The 19406-nt window shown below is 47.2% G+C and overlaps 1 protein-coding gene across 1 annotated transcript in view; it reads left to right on the plus strand.

Moving 5' to 3' along the window:
* LOC147639289 (uncharacterized) overlaps positions 1-18911 on the plus strand; it is a 59040-nt gene extending 40129 nt beyond the window's left edge. The window contains exons 2-4 of the mRNA XM_086789675.1: positions 17393-17519; positions 17664-18422; positions 18522-18911. Coding sequence (XP_086645801.1) covers positions 17393-17519; positions 17664-18422; positions 18522-18755 — 1120 coding nt within the window. The 3' untranslated portion in view covers positions 18756-18911. The remainder of the gene's footprint in view (positions 1-17392; positions 17520-17663; positions 18423-18521) is intronic.
* Positions 18912-19406: the final 495 nt, after the last annotated feature.

Here is a 19406-nt window from a genome sequence, read left to right on the forward strand (position 1 = left end):
AAACAGCCCATAAACAGTTCATAAACAGTCCAAAATATTCCTGTTGCAAGGAGGATCAGCACCATGTGCACCTCTGTCCCAATAGCCACCTATGGGTGAGAGGAGCTGTACACTGTGAGCAAGAGGGGAGAGGAGAAGCAAGAGGAAGGCGGGCTGATTTGCTGGACAGCCACTTGCAAGTTTAAGTTCTTCTTTTTTTCCCACCCACCCACCCTTTTCAGTTACATCCCCGCAATGGTAGATTTACTTGAGATGGCTGAGAAGCATGTGAAGATCCCGACACTCCCCACGTTCTTAGTGGACCGTCAGTTGGACGGGAACAACTACGGCATATGGAAGGTAATGATGGAATCTGTTCTGGAGTCTTACGACCTTGCTGATTTCATTGTTGTTGGGGTTCCACGGCGAGAGGTAGAGGAAGGGGAGTTACCCTCGATTTGGAAGGAACGCGAGGCACATGCACAGTTATGGGATCGTATCAATGCTAGGGTCCGTTCTTTCATCTTCCTCAACTGCACACCACAGGTAATCAATCATATCAAGCATATGACGTTGGCCAGAGGTATATGGCAGCATTTGGCTTCTCTCTGTAACAGGGTATCACCCATGAAGAGGATTTCCCTGGAAGTACAGATGCGGGTTATGAATCTTGCAAAGTCCTTGACGATGCGGGAGCACATTAACAAGTTGCTGGTTCTTCAGCAAGAAGTTCTTCAAGCTGGGAAGGAGATATCATCGGAGGATATGGCCATATCGTTGCTGTCGCATTTGCTCTCTCAATACTCAGCTTTCTACTCTTCTTTGATTACCAGTGGCAGGCTCAGCACCATCACATGGGAGGAGCTTGTGCCCATGGTCTTGGACTAGGAGGAAAGATTCACGAGCCCTCCATAGGGCGGAGGTTCGGAGGCCTTAACTGGCCAACAGTCGAAAGGCCGGAATAACAACAACAAGGGCAAAGGGAAGGCTTCATCGGAGAAGTCTTTTGAGAAGAAACCTGATGCAGACCGAGAGAAACTGAAGGCCGAGAGGACCTGCAATGATTGTGGCGAGAAAGGCCACTATTGGAGGAAGTGTTCTAAGCGGACTGGAAAGAGTGCTGATTCTTCAGCTTTAGCTGCAAAGACTCCAGCCTTTGTGCACTTAGAGATGATGGACTTAGATGCTTCATCTTCTTCGAGCGAGGAGGCAGTTGGCTTTACCGCAAAGGATACTTGGGAGTGGATTCTTGACAGTGGTGCTTCCAGGCACATGACTTCTTCCCGTGACTTCTTTTTGGATTTGAAACGACAGTCAAGTCACATTTTCATTGGTGACAATTCCACAATTCTGATACACAGTGAGGGTCGGATGGAGATCATTCTTGATAGCAAGGGGGGTAAGCATTCCTCTCGTGTTCTTTAAGTCCCAACACTTGGTTTTCATCTATTGTCAATGCATGAGGTATGCAAGACTGGCTTCCGGGTGGAGTTTGAGGAGCATTCAGTTGCTCTACGAGATTGCGAGACTGGCCAGGTTGTTTGGGAAGGCGGCGTGGAGAATGGTATCTACAAACTCTCTGCACTCTCCTCATTGATAGGTTCTCAGGTTGGTGACTTGTGGCATTTTCGGTTTGGCCACTTAAATGTGGATGCGCTGCGGCGAGCTTCCTGGGACCAGATGGTGGTTGGCTTGCCAGATGTTGGCAGCAGGCAAGGACGTTGCAGTTCTTGCATACGTGGTAAGCAGCACAGGAAATCCTTTCCGAAAAAGCAGGCTTCCAGGCGGGCTTCGAAACCATTGGAGTTGGTTCACACTAACTTGTGTGGACCTATGCAGACACCATCCTTGGGAGGATCTCTATATTTCATGTTGTTTGTTCCAGATTCACGTGGGTCTATTTTCTTTCTCAGAAGGACCAAGCCTTTGCTCGGTTCAAGGAGTGGCATGTGATGGTGGAGAAAGAGTCTGGACTGCAGGTGAAGACTCTCCGGGCTGACAAAGGAGGTGAATTCTCTTCATGCTTTCATCAGATTTTGTGCAGATCATGGCATCAAGAGGGAACTGGCCAATATAGGTTCGCTATCAGAGAATGGAGTGGTAGAATGCAAGAATAGGACTGTGGTGGAGATGGCGAGGACGATGCTGGAGCATCGTGATCTTCCTCATCCACTTTGGGGAGAGGCTGTGGCTACGACTGTCCATATCCTCAACCGTTCTCCGACGACTTCAGTACCTAACATGACTTCCTTTGAGGCATTCTATGGCAGGAAACCTGATGTCTCGCACTTCTGTGTGTTTGGGAGCGATGCGTATGTACACATTCCGAAGAAGTAGAGGGGGAAGCTCGACTCCAAGTCCCAAAAGCTTATATTTGTGGGATATAACTCTCTTTCCAAGGGATATAGATTGTTTGATCCAGAGAGGAATGAGATTGTTGTCAGCAGGGATGTGGTCTTTGATGAGCATGTTCCGGTTTCCACTGTTGATGAGCCGCCACTTCTTGGAGACCTAGAGGATTCTAATGATGATTCCCAATCTATTGTTCCAGCTGGACACCCACAGTCAGTTCAGGAGGTTGAGCCCGCAACTGGAGTTGAGCCCCCGCAGTAGCAGGAGGCTCCGCGTTCCGTTCGAGTACCCAGGTGGTTAGTTGACACCCTTCGGGAGTCAGGTGTCACGGAGCTTCCCTCCGAATGGACCACAAAGGATGGACCTCGAAGATCGCACAAAGTTCGTGACAAAAGTCATTCAGCGGATCTTTTACAGGTAAACTATGCTTTGATGTCTCGTATCATGCGGGACAAAGAGCCCACTTCCGTCAAGGAAGCCCTTGCACAAGATACTTGGAGGAAAGCCATGCAGGTGGAACTGGATGCCATCGAGAAGAACAACACTTGGGAGTTGGTACTGAGGCCGTCAAAACGGTCAGTCATTGGTGTCAAATGGGTCTTTAAGACCAAATGCGTTTGATGGGTCGGTGGACAAACACAAAGCCAGGCTCGTGGCTAAGGGTTATGCTCAGCGGCCAGGAATTGACTATGAGGATACCTTTGCACCGACAGCGAGGATGACCACGATTCGGATCGTTCTAGCCCTTGCTTCTTCTCAGAGGTGGTTTGTGTATCAGATGGATGTCAAATCTGTGTTCCTTAATGGTGACCTGCAGGAGAAGGTGTATGTTGAGCAGCCTCCAGGCTTTGTGCCTCCAGGCTTTGTGGTTCCAGGATCAGAAGGGATGGTTTATAGGTTAAGGAAGGCCTTGTATGGTCTTAAACAGGCTCCCAGGGCTTGGAATCAATAGATTGATTCCTCTTTCTTTGGACTGGATTTCAGAGATCGGTTGCAGATCCCAACCTGTATCTCTTTCGGGAACGCGGCATGGTTACGTTAATCATCCTTTATGTGGATGATCTCATTCTCACCGGCGGTCTGTTAGAAGTCATCTCCTGTCTTTATGTGACACCAGGGCCTTTGTTGTGGGTGTGCCCGCCCATTGTTGGTGTTTTCTCATTTTTCCTCACTCCCCGTATTTTCCCCCGTTTTTTCCCATTTTTTTGTGGTTTGAGTGGCAGCCTTGAGGTGGCAGGATGTCTTAGCATGTGGCCGATTGCTGCTGTATGCGTTTACTGATGCTGGCCGAGTGTGTGGACACCTTCTTGGTGTGCTGGCCGACTGTACACAGTATTGGCAGACTGGTTTATGACTAGTCGTGGTGGACATGCTCCTGTCGGCTGCCGTACTGCAGGCCGACTGCTGTTTGGGTTCCATATAAAATGGCCCCACAGCCCCTTGCCACTTGTGTATCACTTCGGGATCTTCTTTGTGTATATAGAGCAGAGTTACACGCCTCTATCTCTCTCTCTCTCTCTTGTGCTGTTGTTTTTTGCATTGCGTTTGCTCTTGTGTTCCCAGATTTGGTCATCATCTCCGCTGCGCATTCTGACATGGTATCAGAGCCCGGGCGTGTGTGGTCTTGGGCGGCCCAGGCGTGTGGGGTCCTGGGCGACCCCCTCGCGCCTCGGTGGCTTGCAGAGCTCGAATCGAGGGAGGGTGTTGGAAGGTTGGCGATTTCGAGCGTGTGATCTATGGCTAGAAGGTGCCTTGGATTATCCCATAAGTGGAAGCATGGGAAGTTGAAGAGCCATATATAGGCTAGAGTGGCACCTTGTCATAATCATCTCCTCCGGCCGGTGTTTTGGGAGGCAGCTCACCGGGAGATGGGAGCCCAGTGGAGGGATGCTGCAGTGCCCATTTGGGGTGTTCGTGGAGCTCGATGGTGATGCGTCTCCTATGTGCGTTAGTCTTGCGTTGCGCATTCTGACATGGTATCCGAGCCCTAGGCTCGTGATAGTTCTTGGGATTTGTGTGAGCAAGAGGGGAACTGTTGTGTTGCTGATTGGTGGACTGTTCGGGACTGTTTGGGAAGAGTAGAAGCAAGAGGATGGCGGGCTGATTTGCTGGACAGCCACTTGCAGGTGTAAGTTCTTCTTTGTTCCCACCCACCCACCCTTTTTCAGAGTACATCCCCGCAATGGCAGATCTGTTAGAGATGGCCGAGAAGCATGTGAAGATCCCTACACTCCCCACGTTCCCGGTGGACCGTCTGTTGGACGGGAACAACTACGGCATATGGAAGGTTATGATGGAATCTGTTCTGGAGTCTTACGACCTCGTTGATTTCATCGTTGTTGGGGTTCCATGGCCGGAAGTAGAGGAAGGGGAGTTACCGTCGATCCGAAAGGACCGGGAGGCACAGGCACTGATGTGGGATCGTGTCAACGCCAGGGTCCGTTTGTTTATCTTCCTCAACTGCACAGCGCAGGTAATCAATCATGTAAAGCATATGACGTTGGCTAGAGGTATATGGCAGCATTTGGCTTCTCTTTACAATAGGGTATCGCCCATGAAGAGGATTTCCTTGGAAGTACAGATGTGGGTTATGAGCCTTGCAAAGTCGTTGACGATGCGGGAGCATATTAACAAGCTGCAGGCTCTTCAGCAGGAAGTTCTTCAGGTTGGGAAGGAGATATCGTCAGAGGACATGGCCATAACGTTGCTGCCGCATTTGCCCTCTCAGTACTCAGCGTTTTACTCGTCTTTGATTACCAGTGTGGCAGGCTCAGCACCATCATGTGGGAGGAGCTTGTGCCCATGGTCTTGGACCAGGAGGAACGATTCACGAACCCTCCTCAGGGTGGAGGTTCGGAGGCCTTAACTGGCCAATGGTCGAAAGGCCGTAACATGGGCAAAGGGAACATCGGAGAAGTCTTCTGAGAAGAAGTCCGTCGCTGACCGCGAGAAACTAAAGGCAGAGAGGACACGTAATGATTGTGGCGAGAAAGGCCACTATTGGAGGCAGTGTCCCAGGCAGAAGACCAAGAAGGGTGAAGATTCCTCAGCAGCAATCATGAAGACTCCGGCTTTTGTGCACCTGGAGGTGATGGACACCGATGTTTCATTTTCTTCAGGCAGGGAGGAGGTTGGAGGATTCTTCGCAACGGATACTCGGGAGTGGATTCTAGACAGTGGTGCTTCCAGGCACATGACTCCTTCCTGTTCAGATTTGACTCCTTCCTGTTCAGATTTACAGGATCTCTGCAGGTATTCTGGTCACATTCTTACTGGGGATACATCCACTATCCCAGTTCACAGTGAGAGCAGGTTGGAGATAGTACCCGATGGCAGAGGAAGGAAGCATTCCTCCCAGGTGTTGTATGTTCCGTCACTTGGTTTTTATCTGTTGTCGCTGCATGAGGTTTGCAAGACTGGCGTACGGGTGGAGTTTGATGAGCATTTTGTTGCTCTCTGGGAGACAAAGCAACATGCCAGGTGGTTTGGGAAGGTGGAGTGGAGAATGGAGTTTACAAGCTTTCAGCACTCTCTATCCCAGGTCCTCAGATTTGTGATAAGTGGCAGTCTAGTAATGGCCACTTAAGTGTGGATACGCTGCAGGTGCAGGCATTCCGGGACCAGATGGTGGATAGCTTGCCAGTTGATGGCAGCAGTTGGCAAGAACTTTCCAGTACTGATGTTGGTGGTTCTTGTGTTCGTCAGTCAGAGGAAACTGAACAGGTAACTCATGTTCTGATGTCTCGTAGTATTCGGGACAAAGAAACTGATGTTCTTTCCACGGGGACCTCTTGGAAAGCCAGGCAGGTGGCAGTTGATTACTTGCAGAAGGAGGTGCATTCTCTAGGCTTTGTGGTTCCGGATTTAGAGGGGGTGGTTCCGGATTCAGAGGGGGTGGTTGACAGGTTTCAGAAGGCCTTGCGTGGTCTTCAGCAGGTTTCCAGGACTTGGCTTTGCACCGAAACAGGTGTTGATCCTTGTGAGAAGTGTGATGCCTCTTTGACTCGGAAGCAGAATGGTTCATTGATTTGGTTGATGGACACCAGATTGGACGGGAGCTTCCTGACAAGGCAGTTGAGCTCATGGTTGCAGATGACTCTTTGGGAGGCAGGATTGCGTATCCTGTGGTTTCTGCAGCATGCGAAGGATCATGGACTCTTTTACACAGGAGGGGGATTGATGGATGGAGTTCGACTCCACGGTTGGAGTGACTCAGATTGGGGAGGAGATCCAGACACAAGGAGATCTACTTCAAGCCGAGGAGCAGTTTTATGGAGCAGTAAGAGGCAGTCATCCTTTGCCTTGTCGTTGACAGAGGTAGAGTACTGTCATGTGCACAGTGTGTATCTACCGTGTGCTACACGCACGCAAGACTAGTTTTGAGGCTTGGGGAAGCTTGGAGCTAGGCAGGCTGATTGACGAGCTGAGTTAGGGATAAACTAACGGGCGGGCACCCAAGTATGGACGGGTGGGCGCCCAAGTGTGGACGCCCGATGACCGGTCAAGAGCCTATAAAAAGGGTGGCCAAGGTTAGTTATGGGGATATAGAGAGTCTCGCGAGTTTGTGAGAGCTCTATGGTCTTGGAGCCTGGATCTAGTGTAGACGTGCACCTGCTTTACGCAGCCGAGGCCGGTAGCAATCTCGAGGCCCGCGAGGGCAGCTTCGTGGCGGTATGGGACGTCGCGAGGAGGAGATTGGTCGGTACGTCATCCTAGTTAGCTCAGCTCGTGGCTCGGTGGGGACAGCCAAGACTGTGGGCTTGCCCACGGCTGTCATGGTTGGGAGGTGAGTCAGGCCTGCATCCCCTTGTTGTTTGTTTGTTCGTTTGTTTGCAGGATTCGAGTATCGTACCAAGAACGATCACGAGGAGATCCGTGGGGTTTTGACAGTGGTATCAGAGCATACCTCGTGAACGAGCAAGTCGGTAGGTAGAGAAGATGAGGTCGAACAAAGGTATGTGTTAAAAAAGCTTGCTGTTTTTTCTGTGCATACTGTGGTTTTTAGATTCAGTATGTGTTTTTTCTTCATCAAAGAAACCCAAGTTGATGGGAGGTGGTAGTCTAAGTAGGGTCGCTTGCTAGAGAAGAGAGTCGTTTGTGCAGTCACATGAACTATAGGGAGAGAAAACAAAAAAAGCACGTTTGCTTTTCGTTGAACGAGATTGGGAGAGAGAGCGTTTGTGAGAAGGAGGCGTTGGCGGGTTTGTGCGCTGGTAGGTGTTGACGTTGGCTATCAAAAGCTAGCAGCCGGCTTAGCGTTCGAAGGCAGCCTTGTTGGCGGGCGCCTAAGACTTTATAGGCAAGCGGCCAGGCCTGCGTAGCCAGGCGGCCAGACCTGCGTAGCCAGGCAGCAGGCGCCTTGGCCTACGCAGCTAGGCGACCAGCCTAGCGGGCGCAGGCGCCCAGGCCAACGCGAGGCTGGCGCAGGCAGCATTGGCCGACAGCAGCACGTGTGACACACGCAGGTGCCGGCAGCACATCAGGCGACGGCGGCAGATGACGTCTTCAGACAGCATGCCGGCAGGGTTAATCCAGGAGGAATGAGAAAAAAAAAAAAACAAGGAAAGCACACGTCTTTTTTCGAGCTTTTGTTTTTTTTTTTGAGTTTAATTTTTTTTTAAAAAGATTTAAAAACTCCTCCTTTAAGGTTTCAAGGTGTTTTATTTTTTTTAAAGAAACTAGAATATATATATCCATATATATATATATTTTAAAAAAAAACACAAAAGCAAAAGCCAAACTTAGCTTTTGGGGGCTTTTAGTTTTTGTAGAAACCTTTATAAACCCTCTTAAGTGGGCTTCTTGCCACACATCTCTCAAGTTTTCAAGCTCTCAAGCTCTCAAGTTCACTCACACTTATGTTGTGCAAAGATCGAATTTTCTCTCCACGTACCCTCTTCACGATGTCGACCCAAGAATTAGAGTTGGAGCCCCTTGTGGAACGCGAAGGCTTGCCGGCTACGAAAGGTACCGATGCCGATCTTTTTGACGATTTTGTGTCAAAATCAGATTTCCAAGAGTTCAAAGTAGCTCTCGAAGCTTCTTCGTCGGAACGTCAGGCACAAATCGCAACCCAGATGCAAGCTTTGCAGAACTCCATCGCTCTATTGACCACTACCCTCTCTACTTTCTCGGGTATGGATACCTTGGCTTTTGCTTTAGGCCCCAACATTACTCCGGAACCGTTCGGGGGCGAGCAAAAGCAGCGCACCAAGGAGATCGTGGACACGTGGCTACATAAGTGGCAAGTTCACTTTCAGTTTCATCCATATGATGACGGAAAGAAGATACAGTTAGCAGCAGGTTTCCTGTCCGGCAAAGCTTTGCTTTGGTGGAAGGAACTCAACCCTAAGCCAACGACTTGGGCACAATTCGAAGACGTCTTCAAGAAAGAATTCCTCAAGAAAGAGGATGATTATGATGTTGCCCGGTTTTCAGCTTTGACCATGACCTCGCAGCACCTCACTTATGAGGTCTACCTCCAGAAGTTTAGGGACTTGTAGATGAAAGCTACAAAGATGGATCCCACTACTCTTTTGGGGTTTTTCGTAGCTGGTTTACAAGACTCATATCGTTTACAGGTTAAAAATAACAAATGTAAAACATTGGACGAGGCCATTCATTCAGCTCGTATCTATGATGATACAATGGTCTCTTTCAAGTCGAAACCCGTTACCGAGCAGGGGAACAAGCATAAAAGAAAGTTCTCCGCACCTATGGCTAACACGACAGAAGGAAAGTCTTTGTACCAACCTTCGAAGAATTCCAGTTGAGTGCCCGAAGCAAAAGAGTACCAAGACAAATGCTGGACCCAAGCCAAAGGCAGCTAACCAGTTGTCTTTGACAGGTACGTCAATAATTGTACTTTCTCGCCCTAGTACTTGTTCTGATTGTCTGTTCAATTCTAAAGTATTTGGCTTGCATGATCTTCTCCAAGTTTATGGAGAAGTGAATGGCCATAAGATTCACATTCTTCTAGACCTTGGCAGCTCACACAACTTTGTTAACTTCAAACTTGTGCAGAAATTGAGTCTTGATACGACACCCAGCGATCATACCTATGAGGTACGCCTACCTGCGGGAAGGCAAGTTTGGGATCGAAAGGTGGAGATGCTTCCAATCAAGATTCAGGACTACAAAGATACTCTGGAATGCTATGTTATGCATCTAGAAAATGTAGACTTATTATTAGAGATTGAGTGGTTTAAGACTCTTCAAGTCCAGATAGATTGGTCTAGTCATATTTTTTCTTTTCAGCATAAGGACACCCAGTATAGTATTTTAGGTGATTGTATTATCCCTCTCAAGGACCTCTTGTAAATACAATTGATTTTGGAAATATAATGGATTCTTCTTTGTATACCGCTTTTCATTGTGTATTGATTCCACTTTCTTCCTTTCTCATCCCTTCCTTGGATGTAAATGAATTAAGTGTGTTTGAAAGCAAAGAATTACAGAAGATACTTGATTCGTTTTAAGACGTATTTCCTAAGGAACTGCCATCGGGTTTACCACCTGAACGGGCAGTAGATCATCGTATTGACTTGATCCCTGGTGCTCATCCTGTCAGTATTCCACCTTGCAGGATGAGCCAAGCTGAGGAAGATGAGTTGGCTAAACAACTCGAAGATTATTTGAGGATGGGCCAGATCCGTCCAAGTAAATCACCTTGGGGTGCACCTGTGTTGCTTAGGAGAAAGAAGGACAATACTTGGAGAATGTGTATAGATTACAAGAGATTGAACAAGCTGACCATTAAGAACCGTTATCCTCTCCCTAGATCAGATGACTTGATTGACCGGTTAGCAGGAGCGAAATATTTTACGAAGATAGATTTACGTACTGGCTATCACCAGATACGTATTCATGAAGGGCATGTCGAAAGAACCGCCTTTCGGACTAGGTATGGCCATTACGAGTTTCTCGTATTATCTTTTGGGTTAACCAATGCTCCAGTCACTTTCCAGCAAATGATGAACGATCTTTTTCGTGAACATTTGGAAAAATTTGTGGTGGTGTTCTTGGATGATATTTTGATATATAGTCGTACTCTTGAGGATCATCTCAGACAACTCACGATTGTCTTATCTATTTTAAGACAGAATCGACTATATGCTAAGTTAAGTAAATGTGAGTTCTTTATGACCGAAATCATTTACTTGGGACACAAGATCACTAGAGATGGATTGAGCATTGACTATGACCGAGTTCAGAAGGTTCTGGACTAGCCTATACCGCAAACAGTGAAACAACTTCGTTCTTTTCTCGGTTTTGTTGTTTTTCTTCGGAAATCTGTGCGGGAGTACTCTCAGCTCACACTACCGATGACCGACTTATTGAAAGGTTGTGGACGTAAGTCAAATCAGCCTATCACTTGGAATAACGATTTGGATATGGCCTTCAGACTTTTGAAAGATAAAGTCAAGGAAGCACCTATCTTAGCATTACCTGATCCTAGTCGGCCTTATGTTCTTGAAACTGATGCCAGTGACTATGCTATCGGGGCTGCTCTATTTCAAGATGGTAGACTGGTTGCTTTTGAAAGTAAAAAGCTAGACGACACTCAATCTCGTTGGCCAACCTTTGAGAAGGAGCTTTATGCTGTGATTCATGCTCTCAAGGTTTGGAGACATTATTTATATGGCTCCAAGTTTGTGGTATTGACTGATCATCAGTCAATCAAGTATGTGTGTGATGCGGATGATTTGAGAGGAAGGAAAGCTCGTTGGGCAGAGTTAATGCAAGATTTTGATTTTGAGATCCGTTATCGGAAAGGGTCCATGAATAGTGTTGCAGATGCGCTTAGTCGAATTAGAGTGGTGAATTCTTTGTCGTTCACCGAGATTTCTACTGACTTATTTCAGTCATTGAGAGGGCTTTGCAGGACTGATAGTTATTTTGGTCCATTTTGGTAGAAGATCCAGGACGGGAGCTCATTGATTGACCAAGACTCAATGACTGAGCAGTCTACCATTCAGGCTGGCAGGAGGCCAGTGGATGATTCGGAATGGTTTACTATTCCGTAATGACAAAATTTGTGTACCACAGATCCCAGACATTAGGTCCAAGATTCTTAAGGAGTGTCACGATGCCCCTTCTGCTGGACACCCTAGGATACACAGGACACTATCGTTAGTGAAACACACTTTTTATTGGCCAAAGATGAAAGGGTATGTAGAAGATTATGTTCTCACGTGTCAAATTTGTCAGGCAATTAAAGCTGAACGCTTTAGACAGGCTGAGTTGTTGCATCCTTTGCAAATCCCAGGTAATAAATGGGAAAGTATTTCCATGGATTTTATTACTGGATTGCCATATTTGGGTTGTGGTAGATCGCTTGACAAAATGGCTAGATTCTTACCGACCTGGAAGACTATTACAGCTACGTAATTAGCATGGCAGTTTATCGAGCAATTATTTAGACTGTACGGGTTACCGACATAGTCAGTGATAGGGACTCTAAGTTTACGAGTGATTTTTGGAAACTTGTTTTTGAGAAGTTGGAAACAACTTTGAATTTGAGTTTCTCTGATCATCCTCAATCTGATGGCCAGACTGAAAGAGTGAATCAGATTTTGGAGGATATGCTTCGAGCATATTTATCCAAAAGACAGAGTTCATGGGAGGATTATCTTCCTATGTTAGAATTTGCATATAACAGTACTAAGCATACGAGTACAGGTTTTAGTCTTTTCATGCTTATGTATGGTTTTCAACCTAGATCACCTGTAAGAGTAGGATTCTCAGGACTTCAGCATGATGCAGCACGTAATTTTTTGTAAGATATGCAGGAAATGTTACAAGTTGCGAAGGAATCTATTAGAAGTGCTCAAGACCGAGACAGGTTTTATTCTAATAGACATTGTTCACCCAAAGAGTTCTCTAAAGGAACGATGGTGTATTTGCGAGTTCCGAAAGATTCCGAGACTTTACGGACAGGTCGATCTCCGAAATTATCCCCTAGATATTGTGGACCATTTCGTGTTACACGACGGATTGGTTCAGTTGCATATGAATTGGATTTGCCTTCTCATGTGAAAGTTCATCCTGTATTTCATGTCAGTAGACTTAAGGAAGTACTGGGTGGAGCAGATCAGTTAGTTACTCCTCAAGAAATTATAGATGTCGAGGACATGATATTTGTTCCGCACGAACGTGAAAAGATTCTTGGATTTCGTGAAAGAAGATTGTGTAATACGCTTATCACGGAATACAAGATCAAGTGGAAGGATCGTGTTGAGGAGGACGCTACATGGGAGACATTGACTACTCTTCAGAGAGATTACCCTGGCTTTTTAGTAAGCTCAGGAGTGAGCTCTTAGAGGAAGGGGAGTATGTCATGTGCACAGTGTGTATCTACCGTGTGCTACACGCACGCAAGACTAGTTTCGAGGCTTGGGGAAGCTTGGAGCTAGGCAGGCTGATTGACGAGCTGAGTCATGTGCATAGTGTGTATCTACCGTGTGCTACACGCACGCAAGACTAGTTTCGAGGCTTGGGGAAGCTTGGAGCTAGGCAGGCTGATTGACGAGCTGAGTCAGGGATAAACTAACGGGCGGGCACCCAAGTATGGATGGGTGGGCGTCCAAGTGTGGACGCCCGATGACCGGCCAAGAGCCTATAAAAAGGGTGGCCAAGGTTAGTTATGGGGATATAGAGAGTCTCGCGAGTTTGTGAGAGCTCTATGGTCTTGGAGCCTGGATCTAGTGCAGACGTGCACCTGCTTTACGCGGTCGAGGCCGGCAGTAATCTTGACCGTGAGGGTAGCTTCGTGGCGGTATGGGACGTCGCAAGGAGGAGATTGGTCGGTACGTCATCCTAGTTAGCTCAGCTCGTGGCTCGGTGGGGACAACCAAGACTGTGGGCTTGCCCACGGCTGTCATGGTTGGGAGGTAGTCGCTATCTTAGGATTTGCTCAGGCGGCACCCGAGCTCCCTGTGGTTGGTTTCACAGCCAGGAGCTGAGAGGGGGTGTTAGAAGTCATCTCCTGTCTTCATGTGGACACCAGGGCCTTTGTTGTGGGTGTGCCCGCCCATTGTAGGTGTTCTCATTTTTCCTCACTCGTATTTTTTCCTATTTTTTTTCATTTTTCTGTGGTTTGGGTGGCAGGATGTCTTAGCATGTGGCCGATTGCTGCTGTATGCGTTTACTGATGCTGGCTGAGTGTGTGGACATCTTCTTGGTGTGCTGGCCGACTGTACACAGTATTGGCAGACTGGTTTATGACTAGTCGTGGTGGACATGCTCCTGTTGGCTCCCCTACAGCAGGCCGACTGCTGTTTGGGGGCCATATAAAATGGCCCCACAGCCCCTTGCCACTTGTGTATCACTGCGGGATCTTCTTTGTGTATATAGAGCAGAGTTACTTGCCTCTCTCTCTCTCTCTCTCTCTCTCTCTCTCTCTCTCTCTCTCTCTCTTGTGCTGTTGTTTTCTGCATTGCGTTTGCTCTCGTGTTCCCAGATTTGGTCGTCATCTCCGTTGCGCATTCGGACACGGTCATGTGGAGCACATTGGAGTGACGAAGGTTGCCTTGTCGGAGTTTGAGATGACCGACTTAGGCTTACTCCACTTCTTCTTGGGATTGGAGATCTGGTAGACCCAGAGGGGGTTTTTTGTCTCTCAGTAGAGTAGCGGTATGTTCATGAGTTGCTTGAGGCCTTTGGGATGGAGAACTACGAGCCTATTACGTCGTCGATGGACCCAAACACAAAGTTAATAGTGAATGATCCTTGTGAGCCAGTTGATGCCTATCTGTATTGGAAGCTCGTTGGTTCATTGATCTGGTTGCTGAACACCAGATTGGACTTCAGCTTTTCCGTGGGGCTGTTGAGCTTATTCATGTAGACGCCGTTGAAGTCTCATTGGGATGCAGGATTGCGGATCTTGCGGTATCTGCAGAGTACGAAGGATCTTGGACTCTTCTACACAGGAGGGGGATTGATGGATGGAGTCAGACTCCAAGGTTGGAGTGACTCAGATTGGGGAGGAGATCCAAACACGAAGAGATCTACATCAGGCTACAGTTTCACCCTCGGCTTAGGAGCAGTTTCTTGGAGCAGTAAGAGGTAGCCAACTATTGCCTTATCATCGACAGAGGCAGAGTACCGGGCTGCTTGTGGTGCTGCTTGCGAGGTTGTGTGGTTGTGGAGGTCGCTTGGCGAGATTGGGTTTCCACAGAAAGAGCCGACTGTCATTCAGTGCGATAACCAGAGCTATATAGCTATTACTCGAAACCCGGTCTTCCATGCCCGGACCAAGTACATAGAGATACAATATCACTTTGTACGTGAGAAGATCTTGGCTGGTGACATCTTGCTACTTTATTGTTCGACGGAGGACAATGCGGCGGACCTCTTCACGAAGTCTCTACCTTAGGCTATACTCCGGCGGCCCCTGGGGTTGGTTCCACATCCAGGAGCTGGTTAGCAGTCATATCCTGTCTGTATATTTACACCAAGGCTGAGAGGGGGTGTTAGCAGTCATCTCCTATCTGTATATTTACACCAGGGCCTCTGTTGTGGGTGTGCCCGCCCGATTTAGGTGTTTTCTCATTTTTCCCCACTCTATTTTTTCCCTATTTTTACCAGGTGTGGGAGGCTGTCTTGAGTGGTCCAGGTGATAGCCGACTGGTTCAGCTGCTCCTTATCTTTCTCTGTAGTTGGCCGACTCCACATGTGTGGTGGCCGACAGGCTGGAGCTGGCCGACTTTCATTTTTGCAAGTCGGGTGTATTTTTGCTGCTGTCGGCTGTCCTATTGCTGGCCGACTGCTCATGTGGGGTCATCTTGGCCCCCCACTCATTGTATTAGGTATTCGGGATTTTCTTGTGTATACATAGCAGAGTTACACGCCTCTCTCTCCTTCTCTATTGCTGTATTTTTTTGCAGTGCACTTGCTCTTGTGTTCTCAGATTTTGTCTTCATCTCTGCTGCATATTCTGACAGACTGTTCTTGCATCAAGTGTTCCTATGTAGTGCTTAGGGCTGAAAGAAGATTACGCAGAGCTTCCGCATGTTATAGTGCATATCTCTCTTTACAATTTTGTTGAATTAAGTGGCATATGTTTAAGGATGTGGGTGGTAAGTCATCCACTGAGCTAGACAGCGGCACAACCCTAGCGAGCATGTGCCCACAAAGCATGCACACCCCATACCACGCACCCCCAGTTATCTCGGCTGTTGACTGGCAGTGCCTACCAGTGGGCTGACCACTAGCTGGGACCCTTGGGATGCCCTAGTCCCTAGGTATAGCTCCACAATTGGAATTGATCACTAAATGAGCGCTAATCGCAATTATATAGCCACTTGACCAGTTCGCACTGCAATAAGAATTGTTTGGCCGGCCTCGGAGTTACAGTGGGCTTCTATTGTTGGCCGACAGGCCTCATCGGGGCTTCTTCTACTGGCCAACATACCTCTCTTATGCTTGGCCATGGCCACTATGCCAAGGGTTCAAGATAGGTCCCTTTTGTGGCTCTTGGGCACCCCTTATGGGAGCCCTATTATGGCTGGCCCTAAGGTTAGCCAAAGCCTATAATATCTAATGCTTCTACAATGCATCTAACGTAAGATAACCTAAACGCTCTGTTCTCCAAGTGGGTTAAGTGACACATACCGACACCTAAGGCTTCAGATGTGACTTACATAGCTCATGCCTGACATGTGCTTGGACTAGGGCTCACGATGGGGTCACGGCATACGAAAAATCCTAAAAAAGTTCTACTGATGTACAAATGTAGCATTGATGATGAGCCAGCGTCACATAGCACCTCAGACTCTCAGTGCATGTATAAAGTTATCCATGGAGCGATCATTAAACATAAAAAGGTTTGGTCTTTCAAGCGACCCAAGTCTTGTATACTGTGTGCTTCCACGGATTGACTTGTGTTACCTTGCACATCCATCGCTGTATTTTCAGCAAGAACCGTTGGTATGCATGAATTGGATCTAAGATCCAACAACCACTGTAAATATAGCATGTTCAGCAATATACAATAGATTAGGGTTACATCTCTTGTCTTCTGCATGTTTGGAAGTTAAGTAGGATTAGCATTAATCTCTCTTGTTTAGCATTAATCATGATCACTCTTCCGCATGCATGCTACAGATGAGAAGGCTGTTGGCTGCAAGCTTAAGCAGTCATGCGAGGAGGACTAAGTAAGCAGAGAATTTGAAGGGCATCATACCTATCCATTCCATCAGTTTTCTGCTCAACTGTAAGGCTGCTAGTTAGATGCAAGTATTTAGCAGGAGAGAAGATGACAGTGGAAAATTGAAAAATACACAATAAAGAAGCACATCCAGTACACCTATGACTAATGTCTGTGAGCAGACACACTAAAATTACAAACGATTGTTCACTGCTAAGAAGGCAGAAAAATCCCCGAGTTGGTGAAACTTCCCCAAATCTGTGTTGCTACCCACTATCTAATGCACGCTTGTGCTCTCCTGCTGGGAGTCCAACTGCTTGACTGCTGAGGAGGAGGCAGATTGATTGATGACTTAAGAGGGGGGGAGGGGGGGGGGGGGGGGGGGGGGGGGGGGCGCGGAGGGGGGCACGCTATTAATAGGGCCATCAGCCCACCCATCTCTTGGTTGGCTGGCTGCCTGACCTACTGCCAACCCGCCTGACCTACTGCCATGTTTTTATTTGAGTGCCTCCCACAGGTGGTCCACATAGGGGTGGCACTGTCCACCTGTCCAGTGCCTGGGGCAGCCTATCCTTGGGTTTTACTGATATGCAGTTGCATCACATAACCATGGGCCATGGCCTTTGCTTATAAGAGGGTGAACTGGTATTGAGGCCGCTCAACCATGGCCCTTGCTCATAACAGGGGCCTTATATATTAAGCTAGCTAGAACTCATCAATTTCTGTGATATGTTCAATCATGTATAGTTCACTTGAGAGAGGCCAGAGTTGTTTGTGTGCTGTATTGAGCTTTTTTTTCATAAAAAGCATCTTCTTTGTTAGGCTTAACCTTTATTTCGCTACTGTTTCTAATAGTGTTGAATCCCTTTGTCTGAGTTAGTAAATCTTGCTTTTTATGGTGTGATTTTGCAGAATGGAGTCAGCTTATAGAAACTGGATGTATAAGAGGGCCCTTGCTGAAGAAGACACAGCTGAGCAGAGGAGTGCAAAGCTGTCCAACAGGGAGGTTGCCACAGCCCTTGATACGACCAAGTGGCAGGTAAGTTGGAAGATAAGAAATAACTATGTTCAGTTTCTTGTCCTCCCTAGGCATGTGTGTGTGCTTTTGCATGCATGCATGTATGTATATAAACTGGCAGTCTGCTCATTTTTATCTGGATGATGTATGGCATATGTGAAGTAGCTGGAAGAGTTCAGGAAGGCAGTGACAAAATCCGCACAAAGTAATATTTTTCCATTGGGAGAAGATGTCTTAAAGAGACACTTTTTGTTCATAGCAGCAATCCAAGACCAGATCAGCTTGATAGAAAACACATTACATGAATGTATGGATATACACTTTTCAAACTCTTTACAATCGATTAATTTCAACGATGAGGAAAGAGATCAACTTGCCATGTTCTTGTCCGGGTTCCCATCCATTCCTGCAAGTGATGTACGCATTCACCCACTTGAGGAAAAAGATTCTCTACTCATTTCTTCAAAGCCCTATGCACCCATTTGTGATGCTGAGAGAACTGTAGATGTGGGGTCTTTGAGTAATCATTATGGCGCCCAAGTTTTTGGCTTATCATCCAGTTCAAATGAATGTTTGGGCAATGGTTGCAAGTCTGAACATGGGTCTTGTTTGGAGATAGTTGAAGCAAGTACAGTACTTGTAAAAAGGCTGAATGGGACAAAGCCTGTGCAAGATAGTGGTCTGCAGGATGCTTCTTGGGATGGTTCTTCAGAGCAAAGAGTTGTCATTCCTACAGACCATTCGATCGAGCCAGAAACTACAGTCAGAGAATTGATTGGTCCCCTTGCAGAAGAGAATGGAAGTGGTAAGCTTCAGAGCTGTAGGAATGGTTTTAGAAGATGGAAAAACGGATATCACCGCATTGATATCAAAGAGGACATTGCACCAGCTCGTTTCAGCAAGCTACAGGCTGATTTAAAGGAGGTGAGTTATCACAATTTGCAAAGGGAGCCTCTCTGTTATTTTTAATTAAGTTTAAGATGGCCTTTGTTTATAATCAGATTGTGATTATAACTGCATCAGGGGCCTTTCACTGAAGATCTGAGAAGCAAGAGGCGAAGTTCTCTACAAAGTGCAATAGGAAGGTGGAGGGTGCAACAACTATTGGCTGCATGCTATGTGGCTGCTTGCAATTCATCTGGTCGGAAAGCTATTGTAGTAGTTGTTGCTTTATGCTTCTGTTGTATGTACTTTTGGTTTCTATCAAGTCTGGTACCTTACATGAACACTAAATTTCCATACAAGTTTCAGGATTAAGGGTATTTGTAACTTTTAGTCAATAGGCGGACATACAACTTGTCTTTTGGATTGATCTGCAGGGGTTCAAGAAGCTTCTTGTGAATTATGTAGGTTAAGCTTCGTGTGACTTGTAAGCACTATGACTTTGCCATCTCAAAGGCTGACTTTTGATCCTTTATTGTGCATTTGCTGGGTATGGGAACTTGTGGACCAGGGAGATGGGGTGTTATTGGGAAATCGTAAGCTGATCCTTAAGGAGGTGAATTTAACGCTCTTCTAATATAGCCATATGTAGGGGTCAGTCCAAGGCTTTGGCCCATCCTAAAGGTAAGGCAGCATTCCCTATCCCCCCCTAAATGAAACACACCCCCCCTCTCTACAATGTGGAATCCCTCTCACTCCCCCCCCCCCCCCAAGCAACGCGGCAGTCCCATCTCCCTCACCCCCCTTTATAGCAAAATGCCCTCTCCCCTCCCTTAAAAGCAAAATGCCTTCTCCCTCCTCCCTCCCTCCTAACGACCAAGTGCCCCCGACCCCTCCCCTTCTTAAAAGCAAAACTCTCATAGAATCTCGCCCTCTCTCTCTCTCTCTCTCAGAGACTCACTCCCTCCCTAAATCCTAAAAGGATAGCCCTCTCACTCTCTCTCACAGAACTCACCTTCTCTGTCT

Source organism: Cibotium barometz, chromosome 4 (assembly GCF_041138505.1).
Source record: "Cibotium barometz isolate CiBa-2024 chromosome 4, ASM4113850v1, whole genome shotgun sequence".
In the NCBI taxonomy this organism is placed as follows: Eukaryota; Viridiplantae; Streptophyta; class Polypodiopsida; order Cyatheales; family Cibotiaceae; genus Cibotium; species Cibotium barometz.